The sequence below is a fragment of the Corvus cornix genome, chromosome 2 (assembly GCF_000738735.6).
Source record: "Corvus cornix cornix isolate S_Up_H32 chromosome 2, ASM73873v5, whole genome shotgun sequence".
In the NCBI taxonomy this organism is placed as follows: Eukaryota; Metazoa; Chordata; class Aves; order Passeriformes; family Corvidae; genus Corvus; species Corvus cornix.
Genome location: NC_046333.1, coordinates 93,403,893 through 93,428,756, shown reverse-complemented (window position 1 = coordinate 93,428,756; position 24,864 = coordinate 93,403,893). Strand labels below are relative to the sequence as shown.

Genomic DNA, 24,864 nt, shown 5'->3' with positions numbered 1-24,864 from the left:
TTCAGAAAAAAGGTATCTTCAACAAAACCCCTCAGATCCCACTCCTTTGGCAGGCAGATCAATTATCCTTTGAAAGACTTTAAAAATTACTCCAAAGATCTTCTGCTCTGGCAGAAGACAAGGTAGCCTCTTTCTATTCTCCGTGTACCTGCTGCGCCTGTGATATGCAATGTTGCACTGCTACTGCACTGCTACAACTACCTTAAAGGAGCTGGTGCTGAGGTGGGAGCCAGTCTCTTCTACCATGCCTACAGTGAGAGGACTAAAGGAAATGGTCTTAAGCTGAGACAGGGGAGATTCAGATTAGTTACTGGAAAAAAATATTTCATTGTTAAGGTGGTCAGACTTCAGAATAGGCTGGCCAGGGACATGGTGGAGTCACCGTCCCTGGAGGTGTTTAAGAAGCGTCTGGATCTGGTGCTGGGTGGTTTAGTGGTTTACAGGTTTCAGTGGTAGTGCTGGGCTGACAGGTGGCCTTGATGATCCTAAAGGTCTCTTCCTACCTTGATGATATGATTCTACTGGAGTGTGATCCTAACTAGGGCACCAACATTGTGGTCATTTGCATCAGTGCCACTAAAGTGAGGTTATGAGGCCCTGCAAACATAGCCAGGACTGCTTGGGAGCAGCCAGGGCATGAAGTGCACCTGAGAGTTAGGGGAATGCCACTGAGACCAGACAGGAAACCCGTCTGCATCTGCTTCTGTTGTTGCAGTTTAAATTGGGCACATCTGTTCTCCTCAGCTGTGCTGATGTGCCTCTACTGGTGGGCAAGGAAGGATAAAACACAATTAAAATTCAGTTACTGAAATGACAAAAATCCCCTTTCTGCTCCCTTTCACTAGTTCAGGTTACAAGACAGTAAAACAATTTCTCACACTGGCACACCATGGAAAGTGGTAAACAGCCACAAGTGGATATGGATGACTTGCTGTAGGGGGCTGAACTTCTTCAAGCATCCTTGCCACTGGGAAAGACGCCAGTGACAACTGCATCTCTGCTGAACTGACTGGTGGAGAGTAAGGGTCAACAGGAAAGGATGAAAATCACACCTTCTTACAAAGCCAGCAAACTCTCCATGGTGAGACTTTGCCTGTAAACTGCGGAGAAGAGTCTCTGGAGACTCTGGGCGTTGATTGTTTGGGACCTCTGGGATGGTGGCCCAGTCCTCTCTGCACTGGGAGGTGGACCCTTGGAATCAGAAACGCCCTTGTTTTCACAGGCCAGACTGACACTGAGATAGTGCCAGCACCTAGGCATTACTGTAGCTGGAGAGCAGGAGCAGCAGCCTGCCTGGGCAATCATGTTCTACCTCCTGTCTAGGGAACAAGGAATGGGAAACTAGCATTTTGCTGATTGAACCTAGTCGTGGAAGCACTAACCCACCTGAGTTTAGTTTGTACCTTCCCTACCTTGAACCAGGTCCAATCTCCTAAGCACCAAAGCAGGAATTATATAGCAGCCTTGGCACTGCTACTTCATTAGCCTGTAGTGCTGTTAATTAAAAAACACAAACCAAAACAAAAAAAAAAAGCCCTGCCATCATTCATTCTTCTTTTCTTTTTTACTTTACACAACCTGGGCTCACCGTATTTGTCAGCTCATGGTAGGAAACTGGGGTGGAGCAGGTGCTAGCAGTACACCAGCAGAATGCTACAGGCAGGCAGGCATGGAAGCAGCTCATCATTTTTGCAGCTGATGCATGCTGAAACTCCTGTGGATGTCTGGCAGCAGCCAAAGAGGCAAGGTCCATGCTTCAAATACTGTGTCAGAAGCAAGCCAGTGGTGTAGTAGCATGAGAAACTGTCATGCTTAAGAGATCATAGATCCAAAAGATATATTTTTTGTAGAGCAGGCAAATAGTGATGGAATAAAAGTTATCTTTCCAGAAGTCTTAGCTGAAGACAGAGATTTAGGCTCAATACCAAGGTATGAAATTACATGGCCTTTCCTATGCAGACTTGATTGTCTAACTTTTCCCTCCTGGGTATTAGAAAAGATATGAAATTCTCTCTTTTTTTTTTTGTTTCCTGCCAAAGCGAACAATCCAGGCCCATGTTCATTGGTGGAAGTAAGCCTATGTGTACCAAGTGAGCAAGAAATGCAGTTTTCTGCTGAGCCACGAGGAAAAATTGGCAGAAAGGAAAGGAAGAGGTCAGCAGGTATTCTGCATCCCTCATAAAAAGATGCAGTAAGGAAAAGAGAGGAGAAAGCAATACAGTGCATTTTATTGAGAGATTCATATCCAGATAGGATTGATTGACACTGCTGTATATTAAAAGCACACAGCTTACCTTATTCTTTTACTAATATATTCACTTCTTGTTTATTTTCTTTAAAGGATGTGTTTATTCTTTACATGTAAACAGCAAACTGTAAAGAGTGCTAATTGTATCCATCTCAGTAGTAATGTTATCTGTGTTGGCAGAATTATCTCTGACATAATTCAGAGAGCTGGTTGGTGCCAAGAGAAAACATGATACATTTATTTGATAAGTGACACCAATTTCAAAGTGGTCATGTTTCTTCTGAAGACCACGGTATGCAGTAGTCTGTGACACACAGGGGTGCAGCAGTGTGGTACTGTACTAGCAAAATAACTTACTGGATTCACATTGTTGCTCTCACTTAATGCATTTCAGACTTCTTAATTAGACATAAATGACTTTGATCTCCCAGATCCACCAGTAGAGTGCTTGAAACATGAGGTTTATGCAGTAATCCACCCTTTTAGGATGGAGGGTGACCAATCACAGTCCTGCTGCAGTGAAAATGATCCTTTCACTGAAACCAGGCATCACTACCAGAGGCAAGCCGAAGAATTTCCAGGGCTGCCGAGCCTCTTCCTTTGCTCTCATCCAATAAGCATCGTTCTGTGCTTGTACTTATGGGTGTAATTAGGCAGCTCGCGTGCTGTGTTTCTATGATGTGGCTGTTACCACATGACAAAAATCCTCAATGGCAAAGTGCAACAAGCAAAATGCTGCAACTTGTGGATTTTAATTTGGTCCTGAGAAAGGAGGCATGTTTGGCTCCCTTCAGTGTAGCACAGGCTCAGCAACAGCGAGGCTCCCTGCACAAGGAGTTTGCTAAGCCGTCTCTAGCCATGGCGTTATCTCACAACAGGTGCCGAGGCAGCCGCCGTCCCCATGGAGATAAGGTGACGGAGCAAGGGAGAGGCAGATGAGTTCTGGATAAAAGGTTAGCCTCTTCCAGGTCTCGAAGTGATCCAGCTTTTCTGGGAAGGAACTGGGCAATCCCTTTCCCCGGCGGCGAGGACTGACCTGACGATGACAACCACCCCCTTCGTACTATACACCCATTTTAACGAACCCAGAGGAGAATTCCCGCGGGGTAAAGCCTGAGGGTGCAGCGGCGGAAGGCACGGTCTGTCGGGAAGGGCCGGTGCTGCTGCCGCCTGAGGTGGTACCTCGGCGGCGGGGGCCGGGCCAAGCCGGTGTAGCCGCGTTGCCCGCGGCTGCCGGCAGATGGCCCCCGCCGCAGCGCCGATCGGCGGGAGCGGGCGAAGGAGGGGCCGGCGTCACCGCGCTAAATCTCTGAGCCCGCTGCCCTCCTCCTCCTCCCTCGCCGCGATGGCTTCCTAAGGGCGATGCTCCCGGCCGCGGCCGCCACCAGCTCTGTAGCCGGGTGCTCGGTGGGCGCGGGCGGCTCCCGGCGGCTCCCGCGCGGTTCGGGGGCCGGGCCGGGGTGCGGGAGCCAGCCCTCCGGGGCGGGGGCAGCCGCCGCCTCCCGCCGGTGCCGGGCGGGGGAGCCGGGCGGCGCGCAGGCGGGAAGAGGGGAGCCGGTGCGGGGACCGCCGTGAGCCCGGAGCGCCGCGCCTGACGGCCGCCTGCGGGCCATCCATCCCTCCCTGGAAATGCCCCTCCTGGCCGCGCCGGCAGCCGGGGGCGGCATGTAGCGCGGGAGGAGCGGGCTCCGCGGGGGCGGGAGAAGCCCCTTCCCTCCGCCCGCGCTCGCAGCCGCACGCACACCCCGCGCTCCGCAGCGAGGCTCACGGCCGGCCCTCCTCCTCCTCCTCCCCCGCCCGCTGGGTGCATGCCCGCCTCGCCCGGCGCAGGGACGGCGCGCCGCTGAAGCAGCCCCGCCGCCGGGCACCGTCGGGCGCCGGGCAGCGCCGCCGCCATGGCCGAGGAGAGCTCCGACGTCCCCAAAGAGTTGATCGGTAAGGGACGAGGCATGGCGGCGGGGATGGGGGATGCGGGGTCCCGGGGGAAGGTGCTGCGGGGGCAAGTTTGGAGGCCGCCGTGCGCGGCCGCGGGATGCAGCGCTGCCGGAGGCGGGGGTGGGGGGAATCCGGGGGTGGGTCTGTGGAGCCGGGCAAGCGCCGCGGGGGCTGGCCGGGGGAGCCCGGGGGCTCCGCGCGGGGCTGGAGGGACTCGGAGGAGCTGGCGGGGGGCAGCGAGGCCGCGCTGCTGCGTGCGGGGAATGGGCGGGCGGGGGCTGCGGGGCTGCGGCGGGCAGCGGGGAGGCGGCCGCGGGCAGGGACTGAGCCCTCGGGAGCCGCGGTGGAGCACAATGTGTGTCCTCTCTCCGGAGGGGTCTGTCCGACGGTGCCGGCAGGCTGCGAGCGCGGGCAGACGCGCGGTGAAGCTGCCCCAGCCCCCCGCGCCTCCCGCACCGCCGCCCGCCCGGGGCACGTCCTCGGAGCGCCTCAGCCTGGCGGCACGGGCTGCGGCTCCGCTCGGTGCTTTTTTATTTATCCCCCCGGGTTTTGCGCAGTTTAAGACTTCGTTTTCCTCTGTACGTCGGAGGGAGTGAGGGTATTTGTAATTAAAGTTTTATGGCCCCATGCACACGAGCCCCCGTCCTGCATGGTATACGCTCAGGAAGTCACAGGTGATGGCGAGGACTCTGAAAATGCTGTCACCGCTTTTGGGGAGCTTCCGATAAATGGATCGTTAACGTGGCGTGTGTGTAAGCAATGTCATTTGGGGATAACAGGTCTGATGCTCCAGGCCCTCAGCTACCTTGCTCAGGCCGAATTTCCTTTGGTTTTGCCTGTTGAAGAGCTATATAAAGATCTTACCAGCATTAGAATAATTTAGTGTTGTCGTAATGACAGATGGAAAGAGAAATTTGTCAGGCGACAAGGTACATGTTGCGTTGAATACAATCCTTCAGACCTTACCTAGGTAATTTACATTGTTGCGTTTCCTTCAGTTTCATCAGTCAGCAACTGGTTTTAGCATTTTTAAAATATTGGTAAAATCTGGGTGGACATTTGTAGCTGCTGCAGATTTTTTTTTTCTGTAGGTCAAAATAGCTCTGTTTTGCAGTCCTTTGGGTCTCCAAACCATGTGGTTTACAGAGAGACTGTAGTCTATAGCTTACTGCTAAGAAGTGATGAGCTGGGAAGTGTTCTAGGAGTAGCTATGGTCAAAACCATTGAGTTTTTATGTTTTAAAGTGGCCAGGCATGTTTGAGGTGCTAATACACAGTATTTCTTACTCACCGTGGGTCTGCACTCTGGTGTCATGGGTGAGGTGTGGTGGCATATTACAGGGAAGAATAAGGTGGGCATCTTCACACATTCCCTCCTCTGGTGGCTTTGAACAATCTTAAGAATTACCCCCCTCCCCCCCCCCCCCCACCCTGATGCCCTGCACCCACTCAGCTTGATTTGTCAAGGGCTATCCTGGGGTGTGGGGATTTGTTCAGGTAGATTGGTTTAATTTCTAGCACTATTTTGGTGTCTGCATGTTAAAATTTAACCTTTAAATAGGCTTTTTGTAATAACGATGTTTTGAGAGCAGGATGAAAGGATGTGCTTTAATGCAGAGTGATTGGAGTGTGGAGATTAAACTGGGGGTAGGAGTGTTTGAGCTGCAGGTTTTGTTCTGTTACTCACTTCCCGTGTGACCTTTGTCAGGTCTTGTAGGTCATAGTCTTCAAAGAAACCCTCTCTTACTGTTGGCTTACCTGGATCCACTCCTCCGAGGTGTGGATGTCTGAAGCCTCCAGCACTAGAAATGGATGAACACTTTAAAATGTGGACCTTAATGTTATGTTTCCATCTCTGTCTGAAAATTTACTTTGTGAGTCCACTTGCCACCCAGTGTGGAGGCAAGTGTCTTCAGTCACATGGAGAGTTATCTATGAAATCTGTATCTTAGCTCTTTGAAGTAGCGTTTTTAGCCCTTTCAGGCAGATAGAGCTTTGTGAGGAGCTGACATCCTGATGATGCTTTGTGCAATCTGGGGTCCTGGGCCCCTTCTCTCCCTATGGCTTGTCGGAGTAAGAGTGCTGGAGCTGAGGGCATGCAGTCGTTCCCACTTCTGCTGTGTGGAACCTGTGGGACAGCAAAGGGAAGAGGATCTCTCCATGCAGGTGCCTCAGGAGGAAGTCCCTTGCTAGATGTAGGCAGTTGGAGCTGTTCGTGGGAGAGGAGAAACCGAAAGGCAGAGGCTGCAAGTGGAGGTAAAGTAGCAAAGACAGCAGCAATGCCTTCTGCAAGGAGACAGGATTTGATGAAAAAGACTCTGTGGTCAGCTTGCTTCTGGGTTCCCAGGCAGGGACAGAAAGACCAGAATTGGGCATTGCCCATGGGAGAGGAAGCCTTGGGAGAAGAGTTCACATCGGGCTGGACTTTTCCCCGGGCTCCGCTCACCTGGCTGCTCCGTGATCTTGCAGCCTGGCTCCTGACCAAGCGGTTGCTGCGGGAGCCGGCCGCGCTGGCTGCCTGCCACGGGGCTGCCGCGGCTCGGGACGGGCTTCGCGCTGCGCAAGCCGCTGCTACCGAGGAGCTTTTGTTTCCTGATAGGAAAATTAAAATTCCTGGGGAAAACATGCCGATTCTGCAGAAAGAGCTCTTTCTGGCGAAGAGTGTCTACGGCCAGCCATGTTTCTGACTTGCACACCCTTCCGCCCTTCAGGCAGAACGCTGTGGCCTGGCTTAAACATCCAGGCTTAATAAACGGTGTGTTGTTTGTGCTAACGTCTTCTGACTACTGGATGAAAATTGTGCAGAAAAGCGCTATACAGAGCACTATAATTAAAAGCCTTAGGAATAGCCTATTATCTTTAATTTTTGCCTTTAAACGTAAGCGTGCCCTAGGGCAAAGTGTATGTGTCCGGAGAGGGTGGAGACTTGCCTTTTACAGATGCCAGTTGTAGGGCTGGAAATAGGTTAATGTGTTTAAAAGATTTCTTTTTCATTCCCTTTCATTGGGGGCTGGGGAGTAAAACTTAGGGAAGGTGCCAAATTGGCTCTTCTAGATGAACTCCTCTGTTTATCTCTCAATTACATCAGTGTCAGTAGTTGTATAAGCTTTCTAGACACAGTTCCCTGTGTGTATATTCCCTTCAGGCCAGGGTGCAAATGCTCAGGGGAAAAGCTGGTTCGTGTCATGCTTGGCAGAGACCGTGTATACATGTGTATGCATGTACATATTAAAACATTATGGCAACTAGTGTAACTTTGGTGTTGGCACCATGAGGTGGCTACATTGTCGCTGGGATTGTGACAACAGTGTTGTGTCCATAGCATCCTCTGCATAGCTGCCAGGTGTTACTATCTGGAAGTCTGCTTGGTTTGCTTCGTTACTTAAATGCACAGAGTGCAAAAATGTGTGAACAGTTGCTCTTCCATTACCTGACCCATTTAGCCTCCCTGATATTAACAAAAGGCTAAAACGTGTGCAATGCAAGGAGCTGATTTGCTTTAGCAAGCTTTTCAGGTACAAATAATAGCAGTGAGAAATTAGTTGCATTTTCCCAGAGTAGAGCTAAGCAGTGCTGTGGCACGTCTTGGGAATGCTTTTGATATGTAAGTTATACTGGAAAAAATTATCAAATTGTGTTTAGAATCCTGGCATATGACATCAATAATCCTATCATAGTAGACACAAATTATTGTGTAGATGGCATACTAGAAAGTTGTACTTGTGTTAGGTTGTGTTTAGTACTGGCTCATGTGCACAAGACTTCCATGAGTGCAAGCAGTTGAACAACATAGCTCTGAGTCTTTCTGAAAACTCGACAGTGGCATCTGTTTCTTTCTCGTGTTGACACTGAAGGTATTTAATTAAGATATTTTCTTTTGTTTCAGAAAGTGTCAGGGATGTTATTGGGAGGAAAATCAAAATTTCCGTCAAGAAGAAAGTAAAGCTGGAAACCAAGGGAGATAAAGTGGATAACAGAATATTGGTAAGTACAGTAGAATGGCTCTGATTACATATGTGAAGGAAAAGCCAGTATCTTTTCAGAAGGCATAAATTCTCCTCTGGAAGTATTCTTTAAACTTTGTGTGTGCCATAAGATACCCATGTAATTTATTTTCTTACTTTTTCTTACTTTCTTGATAGCCTACATAGGAAGTTGGTGTGCAGCTCTGCATGTTACACACACTCGTTTATCACTGAGTTATTTTGGAGAGTTTAGGGTATTGTGTTGTGGACTGATGATAAAGCAAGCTATTACCAGAACCTGTTCTAAAATATTTTGCTGCCTTTGCTGGTTAGGTTTCCTGTTTGCATCCATAAGAATTTTAAGTGGCCAAGAAATGCAAAATGAAGTGTGTAGAATTAATTTTGAGAATCTGAAGCTGTTATGCGGTGAAAAGCAACAGTAAAACTGTTGGGCTTTTTGAACTCAAGTGACTATTTGTATTTTTTTGTGTTCTCTGTTAAGTCATATATCTTCATTTTAAGAGAAATGCTTAATGTGTGGGATTCTAAATTGTCATTCTTACAACTGTAGTGGAGGAAAGCATCAAATTAATCTCACTTAAGAATGCTTTCCTGTTTTCTCAAGAATTGTTTTGCTGGCCTCTCTTGATAGGAAGAAAACTGTGGTAATGAGCTGCTACGCTTGCATGCTATCTTGAATATGCAAAAAGACATGGAACTGTATTTCCTTGCTCTTTTGATCTCTCTCTATTAGGAGAACTCCTAGACTAACAAACACAAATAAGTACAATGCTGCCATAATATTTTGCAAGATATTGAGATTTGGTGTCTTGTGTTTGTGCTGTAGCACAATTTGAAAGTTTTGTTGCCAAAGCTGTTGTTACAGATATCAGGTACATTCCCCATGCAGATGTGCTATTTTGTCTTTCAAAACCACAACTTCTTAATCACTTCTGAATTATCTTCTTAAAGTATGCATTGCTATCCCTGGGCAGTAACACAGTAGATAATGGCTCACTTTTCTGCGAGAGCTGCTACTTAAGGAATTTGAAATATTTTCTGCTTAATATCTGCTTGTGTTATATCTAGTTCCTTGATTTACAGCTTCTGTACTGGAAATAGATTGAATATGTGAATGTTGATTGATTGTCTCTATTTATTTGAAAACCATGTTTATAGGGAAGGCTGACAGGTTGCACTGAAGTGGTTACACTTGATTGACTTTTTGACTTACACAGAATCATAACTATTATCAATAGTGAAATATGTTGTGGAAGTACTGAAATCCTGTTCTGAACTGATGGGACCAAGAGAATATCAAGCTTTGAATCATCAGTGAGGTTTCTGAGGGATGTACGACTTGGCAGTAAAATGCCTATACATGATGATTTGGGTGTTTTTTCTCTCTTTAATCTCCTAAGGTCTCAGGTGGGGGACTTTCACTTTCCATGACTGAAGAGGTACTGAAAGGGAGAGAACCTTTCAGAGGTTCATGAGTTAGTGAGCACTTCTTGTGTGCATTCATGTTGTCTTCAGTGCACAAAGTGTTTCAGGGGAATGATTTGCTGGATGTTGTCTGATAGAACCATTTGTTCGATGATGCAGAAATGCAGGGGAGTTATATTGGAGGGAGAAAAAACCTTTTTATTCTTAGAGAAATTGATTATTGATTCCTGGAGTTGGATTTTGTGTTTGCCTTTGCCTTAGAAGAAAACTGCCTCATGTGAAGCTTTTTTACAGTGTTTTACAATGTTTCTCTGACTGCATGTGTAAATCTTTATGTGCGGTTGTTTGGTTTAGGGGTTTTTTTTTTGAGTTTTTTGTCATTTTGGGGTGGGGTTTTTTTGGTTTTCTTGTTTTTTTTTTTTTTTTTTTGCAGAGGTGCTGAATGTTGTCCGCTGTAGCAAAGGCCGATAGAGACTATGGTTCACTTTGCAGACGCAAAATTCTCTGAAATGCAGAATGCTCTGGAAGAAATTACACCAGAAACACCTTGAGTTCGGTACCTCAGATTAATGGAGACTTTCTGGCCTTAGTGTGTTGGCACAGTCTCACTTCTTACCTGCAAAGTGTAGAGGACGTACACCCTTCTCTCATCAGTAGAGTGATGCTGAAAATAAATAACCTTGCTTCAGAAGTATGTGAGTGCTTAATACTAAATGCTACAAGAAATCTGCCAGCAAAACTAAGAACTTTTGTACTCTGAGCTGGAACTTAAGAGTATTCAGTAAATAATGCATGCGGCCGCGTTCTGACTGGAGCAGGTAAAACTGAGTTGCTGTGCCTTGGGTGAGCCTGTCAAACAGAATGCTGAATGAAGTGTTGGCAGCAAAAGCAGCTCAGTAATTAAAGACTCTATCCTTAAGTGAATGCACCAGAGGGCTCAAATGTGATTGCATGGGCAACCTTCATGCCAGCGCTCCTCAACTCCTGAGAGCTTAGTTTTGAAACGTTAATCCTCTGAGTGCTGTCTCTGGAGTGCACGTGTGGCAATGGATTGTTTTGAGATTTTGGGTTGAATTTTATTAGTAGTTGGGTGTTTACATTAGGTGCAATGCTTTGGGTCCAGCACTTAATAGGGAGAAAATACCAGTTGCTCTCATCTAGCTAACCCCAGAGCTGTTGTGAAACGTGCTCATGGCTTTAGAGGAGGTTGATCACAGAGGCTGGCACTGAGCCCTGACACCCAAATCTGTGCTTTAATTAAATGATCTCTCATCCTTCCTTCCTAGGGAAATCCAGCAAAATCAGTACCACTTTGAGAAAGGGAGATTATTTTAAAATGACTGCACTTGGCAGGTAACTATAAAAACACTTGACCTCTGGCCCTGTTGTTCACAGTGTATTCAAGGTACAGAGTACTAGAATATGGATGTAACCATCTACTTAAATCACTCTGCTATAGGAAATTCCTCTGATAATTAAGATGGAAATTAGAATCTGAGACTAAAGAAAAACAATGCAAAACCCCTGGTGTTGCTTGCAGTAGGGTCCCAGTATTAAACTGGTGAAGTTGGCGGATAAAGACCATGCTTGCCTTAAGATGCTTTAGGACCCCAGCTTTGGGTGCCAGTGTTTGGAAATTATGTCTAGGAATTTTGATATAAACCAGATTATTTCAGTCTGCACAAGGAGTTTGCTGTCTCAATCTCAATCTGCAGTTATTTAGTTTTTCAGTTAGTCATAATGATGCAAAACAGTAAATATCATGAGCTGCTGAGCTGCCCCTGGTCTGCTGGCACCAAATCTCAGGTCTGCGGGCAGCACACTGGTATCCAACCCTGAAAAGGCAATAACCAGCTTGAACAGGCAGAAAATCAGTCCTCAGGTGATTAGGCCTAAACCCCAGTCCTATCTGGGTACTCTGGCACTGGAGAAAGTGGGGAAACATGCAGGCGTAGAGGAGACCTTGAAAGGTGACGAGCTGCCCTACAGGGCAAGGGGAACAGACATCGTGGGACTCCGCAGTGGGGCACAGTCCCACTGTGGGCCAGTCCCACTCGGCAGCTGGGGGTAGCTGAGCTCTGGTGGTCACCAGCACTGCAGTGACCCAAGGCCAGGCCAGGCAGCTGGGTCTGTGGGGTGGCCTCAGCTGCGAAAGGGACCAAGCACAGCTGTAGCTGTGGTGTTGCTCAGGCCAGCGTTGAGTGCCAGAGCTCTGAAGCAATGTTGGGGAGTCCTGGTCAAGACTTGTTCCTACTTTTGGGGTCACATACATGCACTGTGTTGGGTGCAGGCAGCCGAGCTCCGGCAGAGCCCTTGAAGAGGCTGCCCCAGCTGGCTCCAGGTGGCCCTCAGCCAGAGGCAGAGTACTCCTGCAGGAGGGGACTCAGCTGTGTTCGGCTTCACTGTGATTCTCACAACAGTAGTCTTACTGAGTTATCGCTCTTTCCTAATCAGTGGAGGATAGCTTTGGATTTGTGTGATTGTTTTGTTTAAACCTGGTTTCTTATGAGAACAAGGTTTAAGGCATCATGCTGAGTGCCTGCGGTGTTTTTCCTCACACTGACAGCTTCTGACCTTCTCTCCAGTTTCAGTTTAAGCTGATGGGTATGGAGACGTCCCAGTTGTGATGATAACAGAGTTGGCTGGGTGTGGGGGGAGACAGCCAGAAAAAGAAGAGAAACTTTACACCTACTCCCTCCTCTAAGGCCTCCACCTTTTGCCACCATAAGGGATCAGGCAGAATGCCCGGTCTGTGTACTTCGGTTTGGTGGTTTTTTGTTGTTGTGTTGGCTTTTTTTGTTTGTTTGCTTGCTTGGTTTTTGTTTTGTTTTGTTAAATCCAGAGGCCTCAGTGTTTATCAGATTATCACCTACAGACAAACGCTGGTAGGGACTGGGCTTCGTAGCTTTGGTGTTTGTGGTGCTACTTTTCCCCCTCAAAATACCCAAGATATTTGTACATAATTTTGCTGATTATTTCCTGCTGCCTTTTCTTCCTCTCAGATTTATTGCAATTAGCAGCAAGCATTGAGAAGTTAAAATGTTTTCAGCAGTGGTTTCAGGACAGCCCAGAATTCAGGATTCATCTTACTTTTTTTTCTTTACTATTAGGAAAAGAGAATATTCCTGCTCTATTTGCCTTTGAGATTAGTTTTCTTTTCCGAACTAATATTATTTTAGACATAACATATAAGAAAATATTGCAAGTGACCATGCTCTTTATGTGTTTGGTTGCATTTCTTTGCTTTATTGCTGTGTTTGTTGTGATTTTTTTGTTTTGTTTTTTTCCTGACCTTCAGGCTACAGAATAGTGTGATGTGATGTAGTGACCAAAAGCACTTTATTAGGAAATCCCATTGAGGACTCTCTGTTACACTTCTGCCCTCGGTCATTTACATTCTCTTTGTTAAAATATCACACTGCTACTTCTGAAATTGAGACAGTTGCTTTGGCAGGTGGCTCTCCTTAAAATGTACTGTATGCACAACATAGATTCACTGGGAGCAATTCATGTCCTTGTCACTTTCTCTGGGACATATGTTTCCATGGGCTTTTAAAACAAAAAATTGAATTGGCTCCTGTCAAAGAAGTTTATATTTGTCCTGCGCACATGGTCTGAGATTTCATGTTCTGCTTCTAAAGAGTCTCTTATAAAGACTGGAGTTCTATTTAAAAAAAAAAATCTATCTGTGTTTACTTTTAAAGGAGCAATTATGGCCATTTTGTGTGCTCTCCATGTGGTTTCTGAATACTGCTTGAACAATGTGGTTGACTACTGAAGCAACAGAGCCTGTATGAGCTCCTGTGCCTGTTCAGCTATCAGGGTGGCAGTCTCCGGCTGGAGGCAGTAGTATTTTGCACTGCCAAAACTATTTTGGGATTAAAAGCTCTGGTGCTTGTTTTCCATTGCTCATCTTTTGTCTCGATCCATCCACAATATTCTGTTTGAATAGAGATGAATTTCACGTCGTGCCTTAAAAAATATGCACTTCTTTTAAACCACTAAGAGCACAGGGTTGTCTAAGGTTGGCTTTACATAAAATGTGTGCAATCTCACACGTTATATCATGACAGCTGGTGTGTGATAATGATGTTAAATAGGGACATTCTTTAAAAATAATGGTGTTTCCTCTTCCCTGCCCAGAACATTGACTGTTATGACATATATCTTAAGTGTGTCTTTATGAAGATGAAAGGAGGTAGGTGTTGATGCATCCCTCATGTCAGGAAATCTAAATGAAGTGAGGTAGAGTAATCAAAAAATACTTAGATGTGAAAACGTATTTTAATATATTTACAAGGTGCCTCTTAGAAAGCAACTGAACTGTGGCCTGTAAGATTGCTACAAAAAAACTGAAATAAAAAGAGTACTGCAGGAAATAGAATTTATTAATTCAGTCATGCAGTTGCATTTGTTTCCACAATAGGAAACATTTTAAAAAAGTACTCATGTGCAAGTTTCACTGAAATTTATGTTTATGTTAAACGCTGATCCATGAGGTTACTTTTAACTGGTGGGAAGATTTACAAACCTAGCATTCTGGAGTACTGTGTCCAGCTCTGGGACCCCCAACATAAGAAGGACATGGACCACTTACCTGTTGCAATGAGTCTCCCCAGGGATTCTGCCCCTCCACTCCGTACTTGTGAGAACCCACCTGGAGTGCTGTGTCCAGCTCTGGGGCCCCCAGGATAAGGACATGGACCTGCTGGAGTGAGTCCAGGTGAGGCCATGAAGATGACCAGAGGGCTGGAGCACCTCTCCTGTGAAGACAGGCTGAGATAGTTGGGGTTGTTGAGCCTGGAGAAGAGAAGGCTCCAGGGAGACCCTATTGCAGCCTTCCAGTACTTAAAGTGGGCTTATAAGAAAAATGAGGTAAAATTTTTTAACAGCACCTGTTGTGACAGGAAAAGGGGGAATGATTTTAAACTAAAAGAGGGTCAGTTTAGACTAGATGTAAGGAAGAAATTTTTTACTATGAGGGTGGTGAGGCACTGGAACAGGTTGCCCTGAGAAGTTGTGAATGCCCCATCCCTAGAAGTGTTCAAGGCCAGGTTGGATGGGGTTTTGAGCAACCTGGTCTAGTGTAAGGTGTCTCTGCTTATTGCAGGGGTTGGATCTAGATGATCTTTAAGGTCTCTTCCAACCCAAACCATTCTATGGTTCAATGATTCAATGGTTCAATGAATTGCTGTGATAGTGCATGCAAGTGTAGAAATTCAAGATGATTTCTTGCACCTATAGTGTGTTTTTTCCATGTTTTGGGAGGACAGAAATGCAGCTGGCTTGCTCTCCCTTTCTTTAGTTTTGGGCAGCTGGTACAGGCAGGGAAAGGTAAGAAAAAGGGACTCCTCTTTCAGCGCCCTGAAAGCGTCTGCTGTTGTCCTGGCTCGTGTAGTTTGCATTTTCACACTCACCTGCAAGTACATACATCCTTATCTGTGTTCTGGAAGGAGGAAACGTGAACACAATCTCACTCTTAGCAGGTTCTGGTTTTCTGTGTACAGAAAACCAGCTCTAACAGTTACCAGGGTAAAAAAAGTGGTGGGAGGGAGTGTGGTGGCCAGTGAACATACATTACAAGGGAGAGAGAGTTTTCAGTGAGACAAGTCCCCAGTACCACAAGTACCTCCAGGTTAGGGCAGCCAGAAAGGCTTCTCCCAGGGTGCTTGTTCTGTTATGTTAATCTATCCCAGTTTGGATTCCCCAGTTGGCTGTTGGCCTCTACCCCTTGTCACCCCCCAGAGCTTCCCCATTGGTCCCGTTCCCTAGTCCCGCTTTTTCCCTGCCTCCGGATAAAACTGTGAGTTTCCGGATCATGCTTGTATTTGCCTCTGCACCCTTTGACAGTGTAGCAGCCATAAATGCTCCTGGCAGAACACACACAAGTGCCCCTCTCGACTCTTTGCTACCGACTGTAACACTGAACCCACCCGTGCTTCTGTGGGGGCACGCGGGATCCCACGGAGCTCGGCAGGGACAGTATTAAGGGAGGAATCTGCTGTGGCTCTGAATTGATCATGGAATCTTTCCTCCTGTCAATTTCTTGTAACCCAATTAGAAAGCATTTCCTTTTTAAACTGCCACACTCTTTCCACTTCTCTTGCTGAATATATAATGTACCAAAGTGGTTTGCTAATGCGCTTTTGCTTTCAGAGGGCCTGACTCCTTGCCACCATTACTTATGAAATGGAGCCTTCCTAAGCAAGGATTTTCATTGAGATCTGTGCATAAAAGAGGCAGAAGACTGATTATTTCATATAATTTCCCTAAAGCTGGAAATAGAAAATGAGCATTAGGGTCAACTTCTTGTCTCTGTCACTCTTTGCCACTGATGGCTTTTTTTCCCCAAGAATGAGAAGACTTGGAGGAGAACAGAATTTGTTATTTGGGAGACATATATAAATGCAAGAGCAGTGTCCATATTTGTGTGGGGTTTCTTTTTTTCTTTTTTTCCTCTTACAGCTTGTTTTATCTGCCTGACTTACTTTAAGAAAAGACTTCTCATGCAGGGAATGTGGTCTACTTTTTAAGTAGTGTGGAGGAGGACAGAGTAAACTCAAAAAAGGCTGCAAGCGCTGCTAAGTGAAGAGTTAGTACAGTGTAGTGTGAAAAATGCTTCTTGTTGCTCAGAGTCCCTCTCTTCAACCACTGTTGTGGTGGAAAATTGGTGAATGTCATTGATTCGTTTGATTGTTAGAATACTTACTTTAGCTCACCTACAATTCTGCTTCTTTTTTTTTTTCTCATGGTGATGGTAATTTAACTCTGTGTAAAGTAATTAAAGGCCCAGGATGCAAAATTATCCTTTAAATTTAGCTGCTGCTAATGGTGCTCTGTACAGCTACCTGAGTCCCCAGGCTGATTTCTGCCCTTTGTCCTGTCTCATCTCTCCCTGTTTCTCAAACATCTACTCTGTGTCAACTCACGAGTGATATCTTTGTCTTAGTGATAGCTTCCCTAATTTGATTACTTCAGATAACAAACTGTTAGGATGCAAAATGTAATTATAAGAGCCAGATTCTTATAACCCTACACTCCTGAAACAGACCTAACGAAATTAATTGGCCTGCTGGATGAGGGAAGAGAGACTCTGGCTCAGGGAGTCAGGGTTGCAGAATAAGATCCAAATAGCCGTGGCATGTGAAATTTAAGGCTAGCAAAACAAAACTGGTTGCTACAAAGCTCAGAAAAGGAGTCACGTTGCTGGTGTGGATACAAATTAAAAGGGTTTGTGTGTCCTGTGAGGCTACTGAAAAGGTGCTCACAGGGTGGAAACTGTCGGCAAGTGAGGAGCAGCTCTTATTTGAACAGGTTATGTTTCTGGATCTTCTTTGCAAAGTGATCTTTATAAAAAAAATGAATACAAGAATTTTGGTCTGGGCTCATGGGTGTGGATGTTGTGCTGCTTATCCCCTTGGCTGACAAGTGGCGTTTGTATCCCTGCATAGAGTAGAAGGCCTGTGTGACAGCAGGATGGGCCTCAAGGTGTGCACGTGGAGATGGAAAATTAGAAGAGTAGATGCTGGGTCTATATTCCCCTTAAGATTTTCATCTTGCATTGTGTTTTCAATTGGTGCTTGTTTCTATGCCTTTTAGATCGGTTGATAACTAATTTTTTCCCCTTTCCACAGCTGAAGCAGTGGTTAGCAGCATGCTGCCCGTGAGGCAGACAGCAGTCTGTTTGGGATGTCTGGAAGCACGCTCTTAGCCAGGGCTTAGGAAGCTGAGGTCATTTGGAGCAAGCAATTTCCACTTTGTGCCTCAAAGATGCTTGCCAGAGGCATGTCTTTATGGAGTAGGCACTTAAAGTACACATCACTTTCTTTGAACACGTCTTCGGTCCTCTGAACAGCAACCCTTCCCTTGTAGCTAAGACTGTCAAACTGCTGCTTTTGTAGAGCTCCATGAAATTTTGAGGATTTGAGCCAAGTTATAGGTACCTCGTTCTTGGGGCCAGGGAGCAAAACAAGAGGGCGAGATAGGTGCTGCAGAGCAGTATCTACTCAGATTTGGTTAAAGGAAGTGAATGGCTGTTGACCCCAGTCTGAATTGGGAGACAGGGCAGTGCTGTGTTTTTTCAGGGTCAGCCTTTGAATGAAAAGGCTTCTCCCTCTCTGCCTTGAAGGCCATTGGCAAGACTGAAACTATTCACACAGAACTATTGATAAAGGGGAAGCCTTTCAGAGGCTCATGTCTTAACAAACACTAGTGGCTGATGCTTAAGCATGATACCTTTTATAGCCATGTATGTGAGCCTCTACTCCAATGCAGAGCTGAGGAGCCATAGGCAGGGAGCAGTGAAGGTAGGTCAAAACAGATGTTTGGATTTTTAGTGCAGCTGGCTTTAGATGGCAATCTCTTCTTTTGGTATTTATAATGTAGCAAATTATATATTTTTCAAATACTTGAAAAAATATTAGCTTTGTTTGGTATTGGTGCTTTGATGAGTAATAATTTCTGCCACTTGGTAAGTTTATGCATATCCCAAAAGTAAATTATTTATTATTATTATCACAGCATGAAAAATGAATTTTAAATAAAACAAGAAGTTATCTTGACTTGTGCTAGTCTTTACATCTGCACTTGGCAAGTGGCGGAAAAGCACAGGCTTTGGCCTTTCTCTTTTCTCATATTAAGAAGGTGCTGAAATCCCTGCATTTTTGGTAAAGCATATTGGTGTATTCTGTGTACAGCTGTTGCATACACTATGGGTATCTTTATGTTCCCTTTCTTACCTTGTATCTTCCTTTTTACTGTCCTTCCAAGTCTTCTGCTTGAAAAAGTCTCTGGAAGCTTTCCTGCATGCAGATTGCTGTCAGGATAGGGGTTTTCTTTTTAGTCTACCTCTTCTCACTCTAGTATGCCCATTTTTCTAACAATCCATATTCCCCCACTTCTGTTTCCTTTCCTTACAGACATAATATAAATATCCCCAAATTCCTCAGTATCCCTGCAAGTACAGGGATGATGGACCGAACATGATGCTGCTATGCTAAAAAATATTGTAGGCTGCCATAAACTTACTCTGTGTACATTTTTATCTTGTCTTGCTAGCCAAGTTCTCTGCTTCCTTCTTCTACAGTTCAATCAAAATCTATGCCAGGTCTATGTTATTTGCGTCATGGTGGCAGTTTGGTTCATGCTGGACATTATGGTACTATTTGTGTAATTTGGCTTTAGGTTCTTTCCACCTTTCCCAAAGCAGCTCCCTTTGGTTAAAAAAAAAAAAAAAAAGCAACACAACAAAAAAACCAAAAGCAAAAGAAAACAAGCAAAAACTCACCAACAAGCCCCAATGCAACAAAGTGCTGTGCAAATTATGCTTGTCCTAAGGCAGACAAGGTAGTACGATGGACACAACTTGCTTGCATTGCTCTCCCCACATCTCTAGGTACAGGACTGATTGGGCTGAGAAAAGGGAGAAAGTTAAAAGAAAACAAGAAAGGAACTGTAGTATAACATGGCAATTTAAATGAAATTAGCTGATGTGGATAGTGCCAGAGCAGTGTAAAAGACTGTAAAATAGCTTTAAAAGGATTTCATCTGTGAATACAATGCTTTGTTACCCAAGTTTTATAGTTTTATCTTTACTTTGGGAAGACACCCTCTATGAGATTTGGCTCTGCTGATGGAATTTAACTGTATTTTATGTAATCTGTACTATTTCCTTCACATGTGATTTCAAAGCCAGTTTTCTACCATTTACTTGCTTAGCTACACCGTGTTGGCAAACTGCAGGAGAAGTTGAATGCTAATTCCTTTGGGATCCTGTGCAGGCATGTCAGCTGAAGTTTGGAAAAGCTGCTTATCTGGAGAAGAATGTTGTGTTCAGTCTTTAGCCAAATGCCAAGAAAAACCTTCAGGAGTCACCTAATACAGCAAGAAGGACTTTATTCCCCCCCCCGTCTAAACTGTTGCTTGTTTTTTGCCTATACTAAGTACGGCTAAAAAGCTAAGATGGGCAGGGCTCGACTCTTACAAGTTGCATATTCAAATTAGAAAAATCTTAGATGGTTGCAGGTTTAATGGTGACACTGAAAATAGATTGCCTTTTTTGCCCTCTCATTGTTAAACTATAACCTTTTCCAGCTGACAAAGATTTCTGAAACTGAGTAAATCCTTATTGGAAGCCTTGGAAATATATTTTTCAGTGTTAAATATTTTGAAAACATTTAGCCAAAAATAGAAAACCTGAAAATACTAGTTTCATGTGCTTTTTATAGTGTAATGCTACCCTTTTAAAGTATTTCCTGTAACATTATTAGATGGATCTGCTGTTGTTTATATGTGCATGAAATTGTGTGAAATTAAAATTCTGCAGGTTTTTATATGGTATTAGTTTATCACAATGTAGCCTTAATGCAATTTTAGTAGGTCTTTGTTCAGCCTGAGGGCTTACGTCCGTCCCAAGTACATTATTCTTCCATTTTATTTTTTCCATCTTTTCTCTTATTTTTCTATTTTTATCTTCCATTGTTTATTTTAGAATATTCCTTATGTTGCGTTTCTGTTTGGAGTGTCTGTTTCCTCTCACCATAAAGATAATTGCAGACAATTCTTTGATATCAAGACTGGCATTAAGGACATATGCATATTTGAAGGAAACATTGGCAAGTCAGCTTCTGGGCCTCCCCTTTCACCTCTTAAACTGCCCCAGTCTCCCACTGCTCTCTGGGCTGTGATTCAGCTGATGTCCATGGTGCCTCTTCATTCAGCATGGAGCAGCACTAACCTTGTGTGGAAGGGGTCAGTGAATTGTGCTTGACACGGAGCACTAGGAACCAACTTTCCTCTGCCTTCCCAGGTGCTGCCTGCCTGGGAGCCAGAGCTGCCTGGTGCTTGTGCTCTCTGCCTCACAGCAAAGGCAGGGTGGTGCCTGGGAGGAGGAATGCCATCATGTGTGTATTTTGAGATGTGCTGCAAAGAAAGCTTTGCTGTGCAGTAGCCTCTGTGTTTGAAATCCACAATGTGGCTCTTCCTTGTGTAACTTCGTGCAGGGAAGCTGGAAGGGAGCTGGAAGAGGCTGGACTGTACTGGGGGAGGAGGTGTCTCTGCTTGCACAATTCCTTCTGTAATGCTAGACCTCTCACTTGCCAAATGCAGGAATCTGCATGGCCCTGCTCGGCTCCAGAGCATGATGGGAGGAAGGGATTCACTGGTTTCACTGCTTTCAGAGCACTGAAGACTTGGGAGTAAAGGAGTCTAACAGAGAGATTACTTGCTCTCACCAGCCTTTTTACCATACAGGTTCTATGAGGGGCCAGCCTCAGAAATGTTTTCCCATGTCATCTTCACTTGCTTTTTTTTTTTTCTTTATTGGTAGTGCTTCTGAAAAACCTCAGCTTGTGCTAAAGGGAATGTATAGTATGACAGAACTACCAAAAAGAAGAGGAATAACTTTCTCTACCTTCCTGCGTCACTGTTTTTGAAGTGGTAATAGCAGCTTTTCCTGGAACATAAAGAGGAAGAGCTGGCAGGGACACGAGACTCTGTCAGAAGCCTGGCAGGAATTAAACAAGCTTCCTTAGTTGTTCTTGTACTTTTGTGTTCTCTTCAAGTGTACTTTCCCTGGACCCAGCAAAAATACTGCACCAATCTCACTGCGCATTAGTTACTGGTAAAGTAATTTGAGAACCTTTGGGCAAAGATGTTATTTTCATACCTTTATTTGTTTACTTATGCCATTGTAGTTACCTTCGAAAGAAAAGTTGTTGTGGTTTCACAACTTTTAAATAGGTTTTATTTCTGTAGGAATACCCTTGTGGGAAATACAGCAAATGGGCAGAGGATCGCACAAGTGTTTTAAAATACATGAGAGACTTGCTACAGTGCAGACGTTGCTCCTCTCTCCCCCAAAACTGTTTCAAGCTGTACATTAGCCTTTGGGTTCTCTGGCTTAATACCTGATATAATGAAGTAGGCTGAAAAAAATCCTTAAGCATATAGGGTCCACTTGCATTTTTGCAAAGCTGAGTTGTTTGGTACAGTGTAGTTCTTGCCACTTAGTATCTTGAAGGACACTGAATAAGTTGGGTAATTGACTTTTACATTCATGGATATTGGATGACCCTCCCTTGGGGAGCAGAGAAGTTTTCATAATTGACCTTTGGATAATCTGATGGCATTGTCTAAGACAGAAAACAAAAAATACATGGTCAGGTGGAATTCGTCTTGCCACATCATTTAAACTTCGGTGGTGAAAATCCATTAAACACCAATCTGTTATATTTTTGGCTTTCTGAATAATCCATCTGTTCACTTATGTTGAACTGTATCCACTTAAGATGTGACCAAAATCTGATTTTGGTTTCTTTGCTGTAATCTCTAGTTTAAGAGCACTCTTGGGTGGCTTTTGGACCCCACACACTTGCAAGGTGAAGAGTGGATTGGATTGCCCTGTCCAGTGTTTCTTGCACAGCCTGAGGATTAGTGGATCTGTTGGTGTGTGATGGAGCCAGGCCAGTTGGACAAGGCATTAGGTTAATGCTTGGGGCATTTTGGATGCATTGACATGAGGAAATTTAGTATCTGGGTTACAGTAGCCTCTGGCTGTAATATTTAGCGGATGCTACTGTAAGAAAAATATTCCTTTTCTAATTTTTTTTTTCATTCCCCTGTAATGGAAAATCTGTCCTGAGCTGATTTTAGCATTACATGGAGGTTAAGATTCATAGTGGTTTGCAGTTATCACTATGCCACTGAGTGATAAGGTTGCTTTCAAGCATCTGTAATGGAAATATTGATGTTTTTCCATTCCTGTAGGTAGAGTTCATGTGTAAAGTAAGTGTTGAGCTTTTATGTGTGCATAGTAACCACCCCTCCCAGGAATGTATACCAATGCCTATAATGTTGCACAAGTTGTATTAGATCGGTCTGTGATGTAAAGAGCCACTTTGTTATATATTGCCTAATATATCACACACAGATTATATAAATTTCAAAGATTGTAATGTTATACTCTTATTTTAAGGTTAGTAGAGTAATTGAAACAAGAGGCAATAAAATCAAATCTTGCGAGCCCAGCATGCTGCCTCTTGCATGAAGATGGTGTTCGGTTGCTAAATGTGTTTTTCCCCAGACAGGGAGTGCATCTGCAGATTCTGCAAGGCCCATTTGTTTCAGCCTGAGCACAGTCCTCTGTTGACACTTGCTGTGAAATACCATAGCCTGGTACACTCTCTGTGCTGCTGAGTTCTTGTAGCTTTATCTTCTTTGTTTATTCATTATTAAACGCTTGCTTTCTGCTTGACAAGTGCTATAAAATCCCTTTCACTGTGGCTGAACCCAAGAACCTCTGCTGAGAGTCTAGAAGGGTTATCAGGTTTTTTTTTAATGCAAATATATGCATTCTTACTTTCTGCTGAAGTGCTCTTCAGACCAGGCTCCTTTACACGCTGGTAGATACTCCCTGTCCTGTTCTTTAAGCCATGTAGTCTTGAAAAAATAAATGCTAGATTTTTCTAGATTCCTACTGGAAACAGAAACAAGAGTATCTCGTGTGCTGGAAAAGTGTTTCTAGAGGTCTGATAGTATATTGGATCTACATGAAAATTAATGTTCATACTGTGTAGCTTGTGTGTTGTTACAGTCTTCTGTATTGATGTAGCTGGTATGCAGACCCCATTAAGAACACAGAGCATAGAACAGAAAGGTGTGCTTTTCTAACATGGGCCACGGGAGTTCTAGATTCTGAAGTTTTGTTTTTAAATTAACTGAGTGTAGATGTGCAGTGTTGAAGTTTTTTGGCTTAAGTTTTATGATTATTTGAGAACAACAGACAAATCAGGACTTTGGGTTTCCTTCGTAAGCTGTATCTTGTGTCAGCACTGTTTTATTTTTCAGTTCTTATTAAGCATTTTCTGACTTGTTTTTTTTTACATTGTATTTTATTTATCCTTTCTTAGATGAGCATTCTGATATTTGAGAGCTATAGATATACATGATACTAATCCAGGACACCAGGTTTTCCTCCAAAGGGAGAACAACAGAGTTAACCTCTTGATCTTGGTTTGGTAAGAAGGTATCTTTCCAAATAAAGGCCTTTTGGTCCTGATTCTTCTCAGAAAATCAGCCAAGGCAGATTTTTAGCTCAGTTTTCACCTGTGTGTATTTATTTGTTTGCTTTGAAAATAATCAGTTTGGGACTGTGAGATTCCTTTTCTGTGTGACTCTTGGGTCAAGAGAGGTAGCCTCAGGATTTCTCGTGCAGTAGGGTGTAATACCAGCAGTGACCTGGGACAGCAGTTTTGCTATCTGAGATAACTAGCAGTGGAAGAGCTGACTCTTCCCCCAGAAAAGAACAAAGAAGCAGATGGGAGACTGCCTGAAGAATATTTGAAAGCAAGGCCAGGGACAGTGAGATCAAGGCCAGAGGAATTACTCAGACTGCTGAGTGAGCCTTCTTCTTGCTCTCTGTACTTGACAGACCACAGCTGTGAACCTTGTCCTCCTCTGTGCAGCAGAAGACCTGTAAGGAAAGGCACAAGATTTTTTTCTCAGCGCACAGGTCAATTAGTGTTTATCTCACTGGGGGAAGAGAAGCTGAGAATAAAGCGATGGAGCTCAAGTGGCTTTGGGGAACTCAGTCTAAATGCTGAGTGTTTTTTATGATCATTATTAGTAAAGAAGTCCAAGAAATTGAACCTTCCCACGCCTCAGACTTGTGGGTTTTAATCTAGTCTCAGCTGTGATCATTGTAGCAGTTCCTCAGCTTCACTCTTACCTGGCCAAGGGGCAGCTGTACATCTGCTCCAAGCTTTACAGCTGCTGAAATACCTGTCGGGTAGCCATGAGCATGGCAGGTGGTGTGCAATGCTCCTCAAAATGCTGGCTACCAGAAACCAGTTCCTCCTGACTCATAGGCTCTTGGTCTTCCACTCAGTGCTGAAATGGCAGGACAGTTCCTTCTAGGTTGTAGCATCTCCTCAGAGGAGATATGCCGGATTCCAGGATAAGCGTGCCACTGATGGTCCTGACCCTCGATAGACCTGGAGTCAGAACTGGTTTGGTTTAGCTCCAGATTTATCACTACCCTTTTCTGCTAAGGAATGCTGGTTCAGTGCCAAAGGTGTGATTATCAGATGAAAGAAATTCTTTTTAGTAACACTGGATCTGCTGAAACACTTACGTTTCCAAGGCATAGGGTCAAACTTTCCTTTTGTTTTAGAGCCATGAAGAGCATGGAAGTTTTGGGAGCACTAATTGGAAGCAAGTGTGTCAACTGCAGTGAATGAGTAATTGGATAAATTTGTATCCTTACCTCCTCCGT

The 24,864-nt window shown here is 44.6% G+C and overlaps 1 protein-coding gene across 6 annotated transcripts in view; it reads left to right on the top strand.

Annotated features, from left to right (window-relative positions):
* Positions 1-3,765: 3,765 nt before the first annotated feature.
* The window catches only part of CARMIL1 (capping protein regulator and myosin 1 linker 1), a 193,704-nt gene continuing 172,605 nt past the window's right edge, over positions 3,766-24,864 (top strand). For 5 of the 6 annotated variants that reach the window (XM_039572563.1, XM_039572556.1, XM_039572538.1 and 2 more), the window contains exons 1-2: positions 3,767-4,183; positions 8,069-8,166. In XM_039572563.1, coding sequence (XP_039428497.1) covers positions 4,144-4,183; positions 8,069-8,166 — 138 coding nt within the window. In that variant the 5' untranslated portion in view covers positions 3,767-4,143. Of the gene's footprint in view, positions 4,184-8,068; positions 8,167-24,864 lie in introns of all 6 variants that reach the window. The other variant, XM_039572531.1, reaches the window with a different exon arrangement.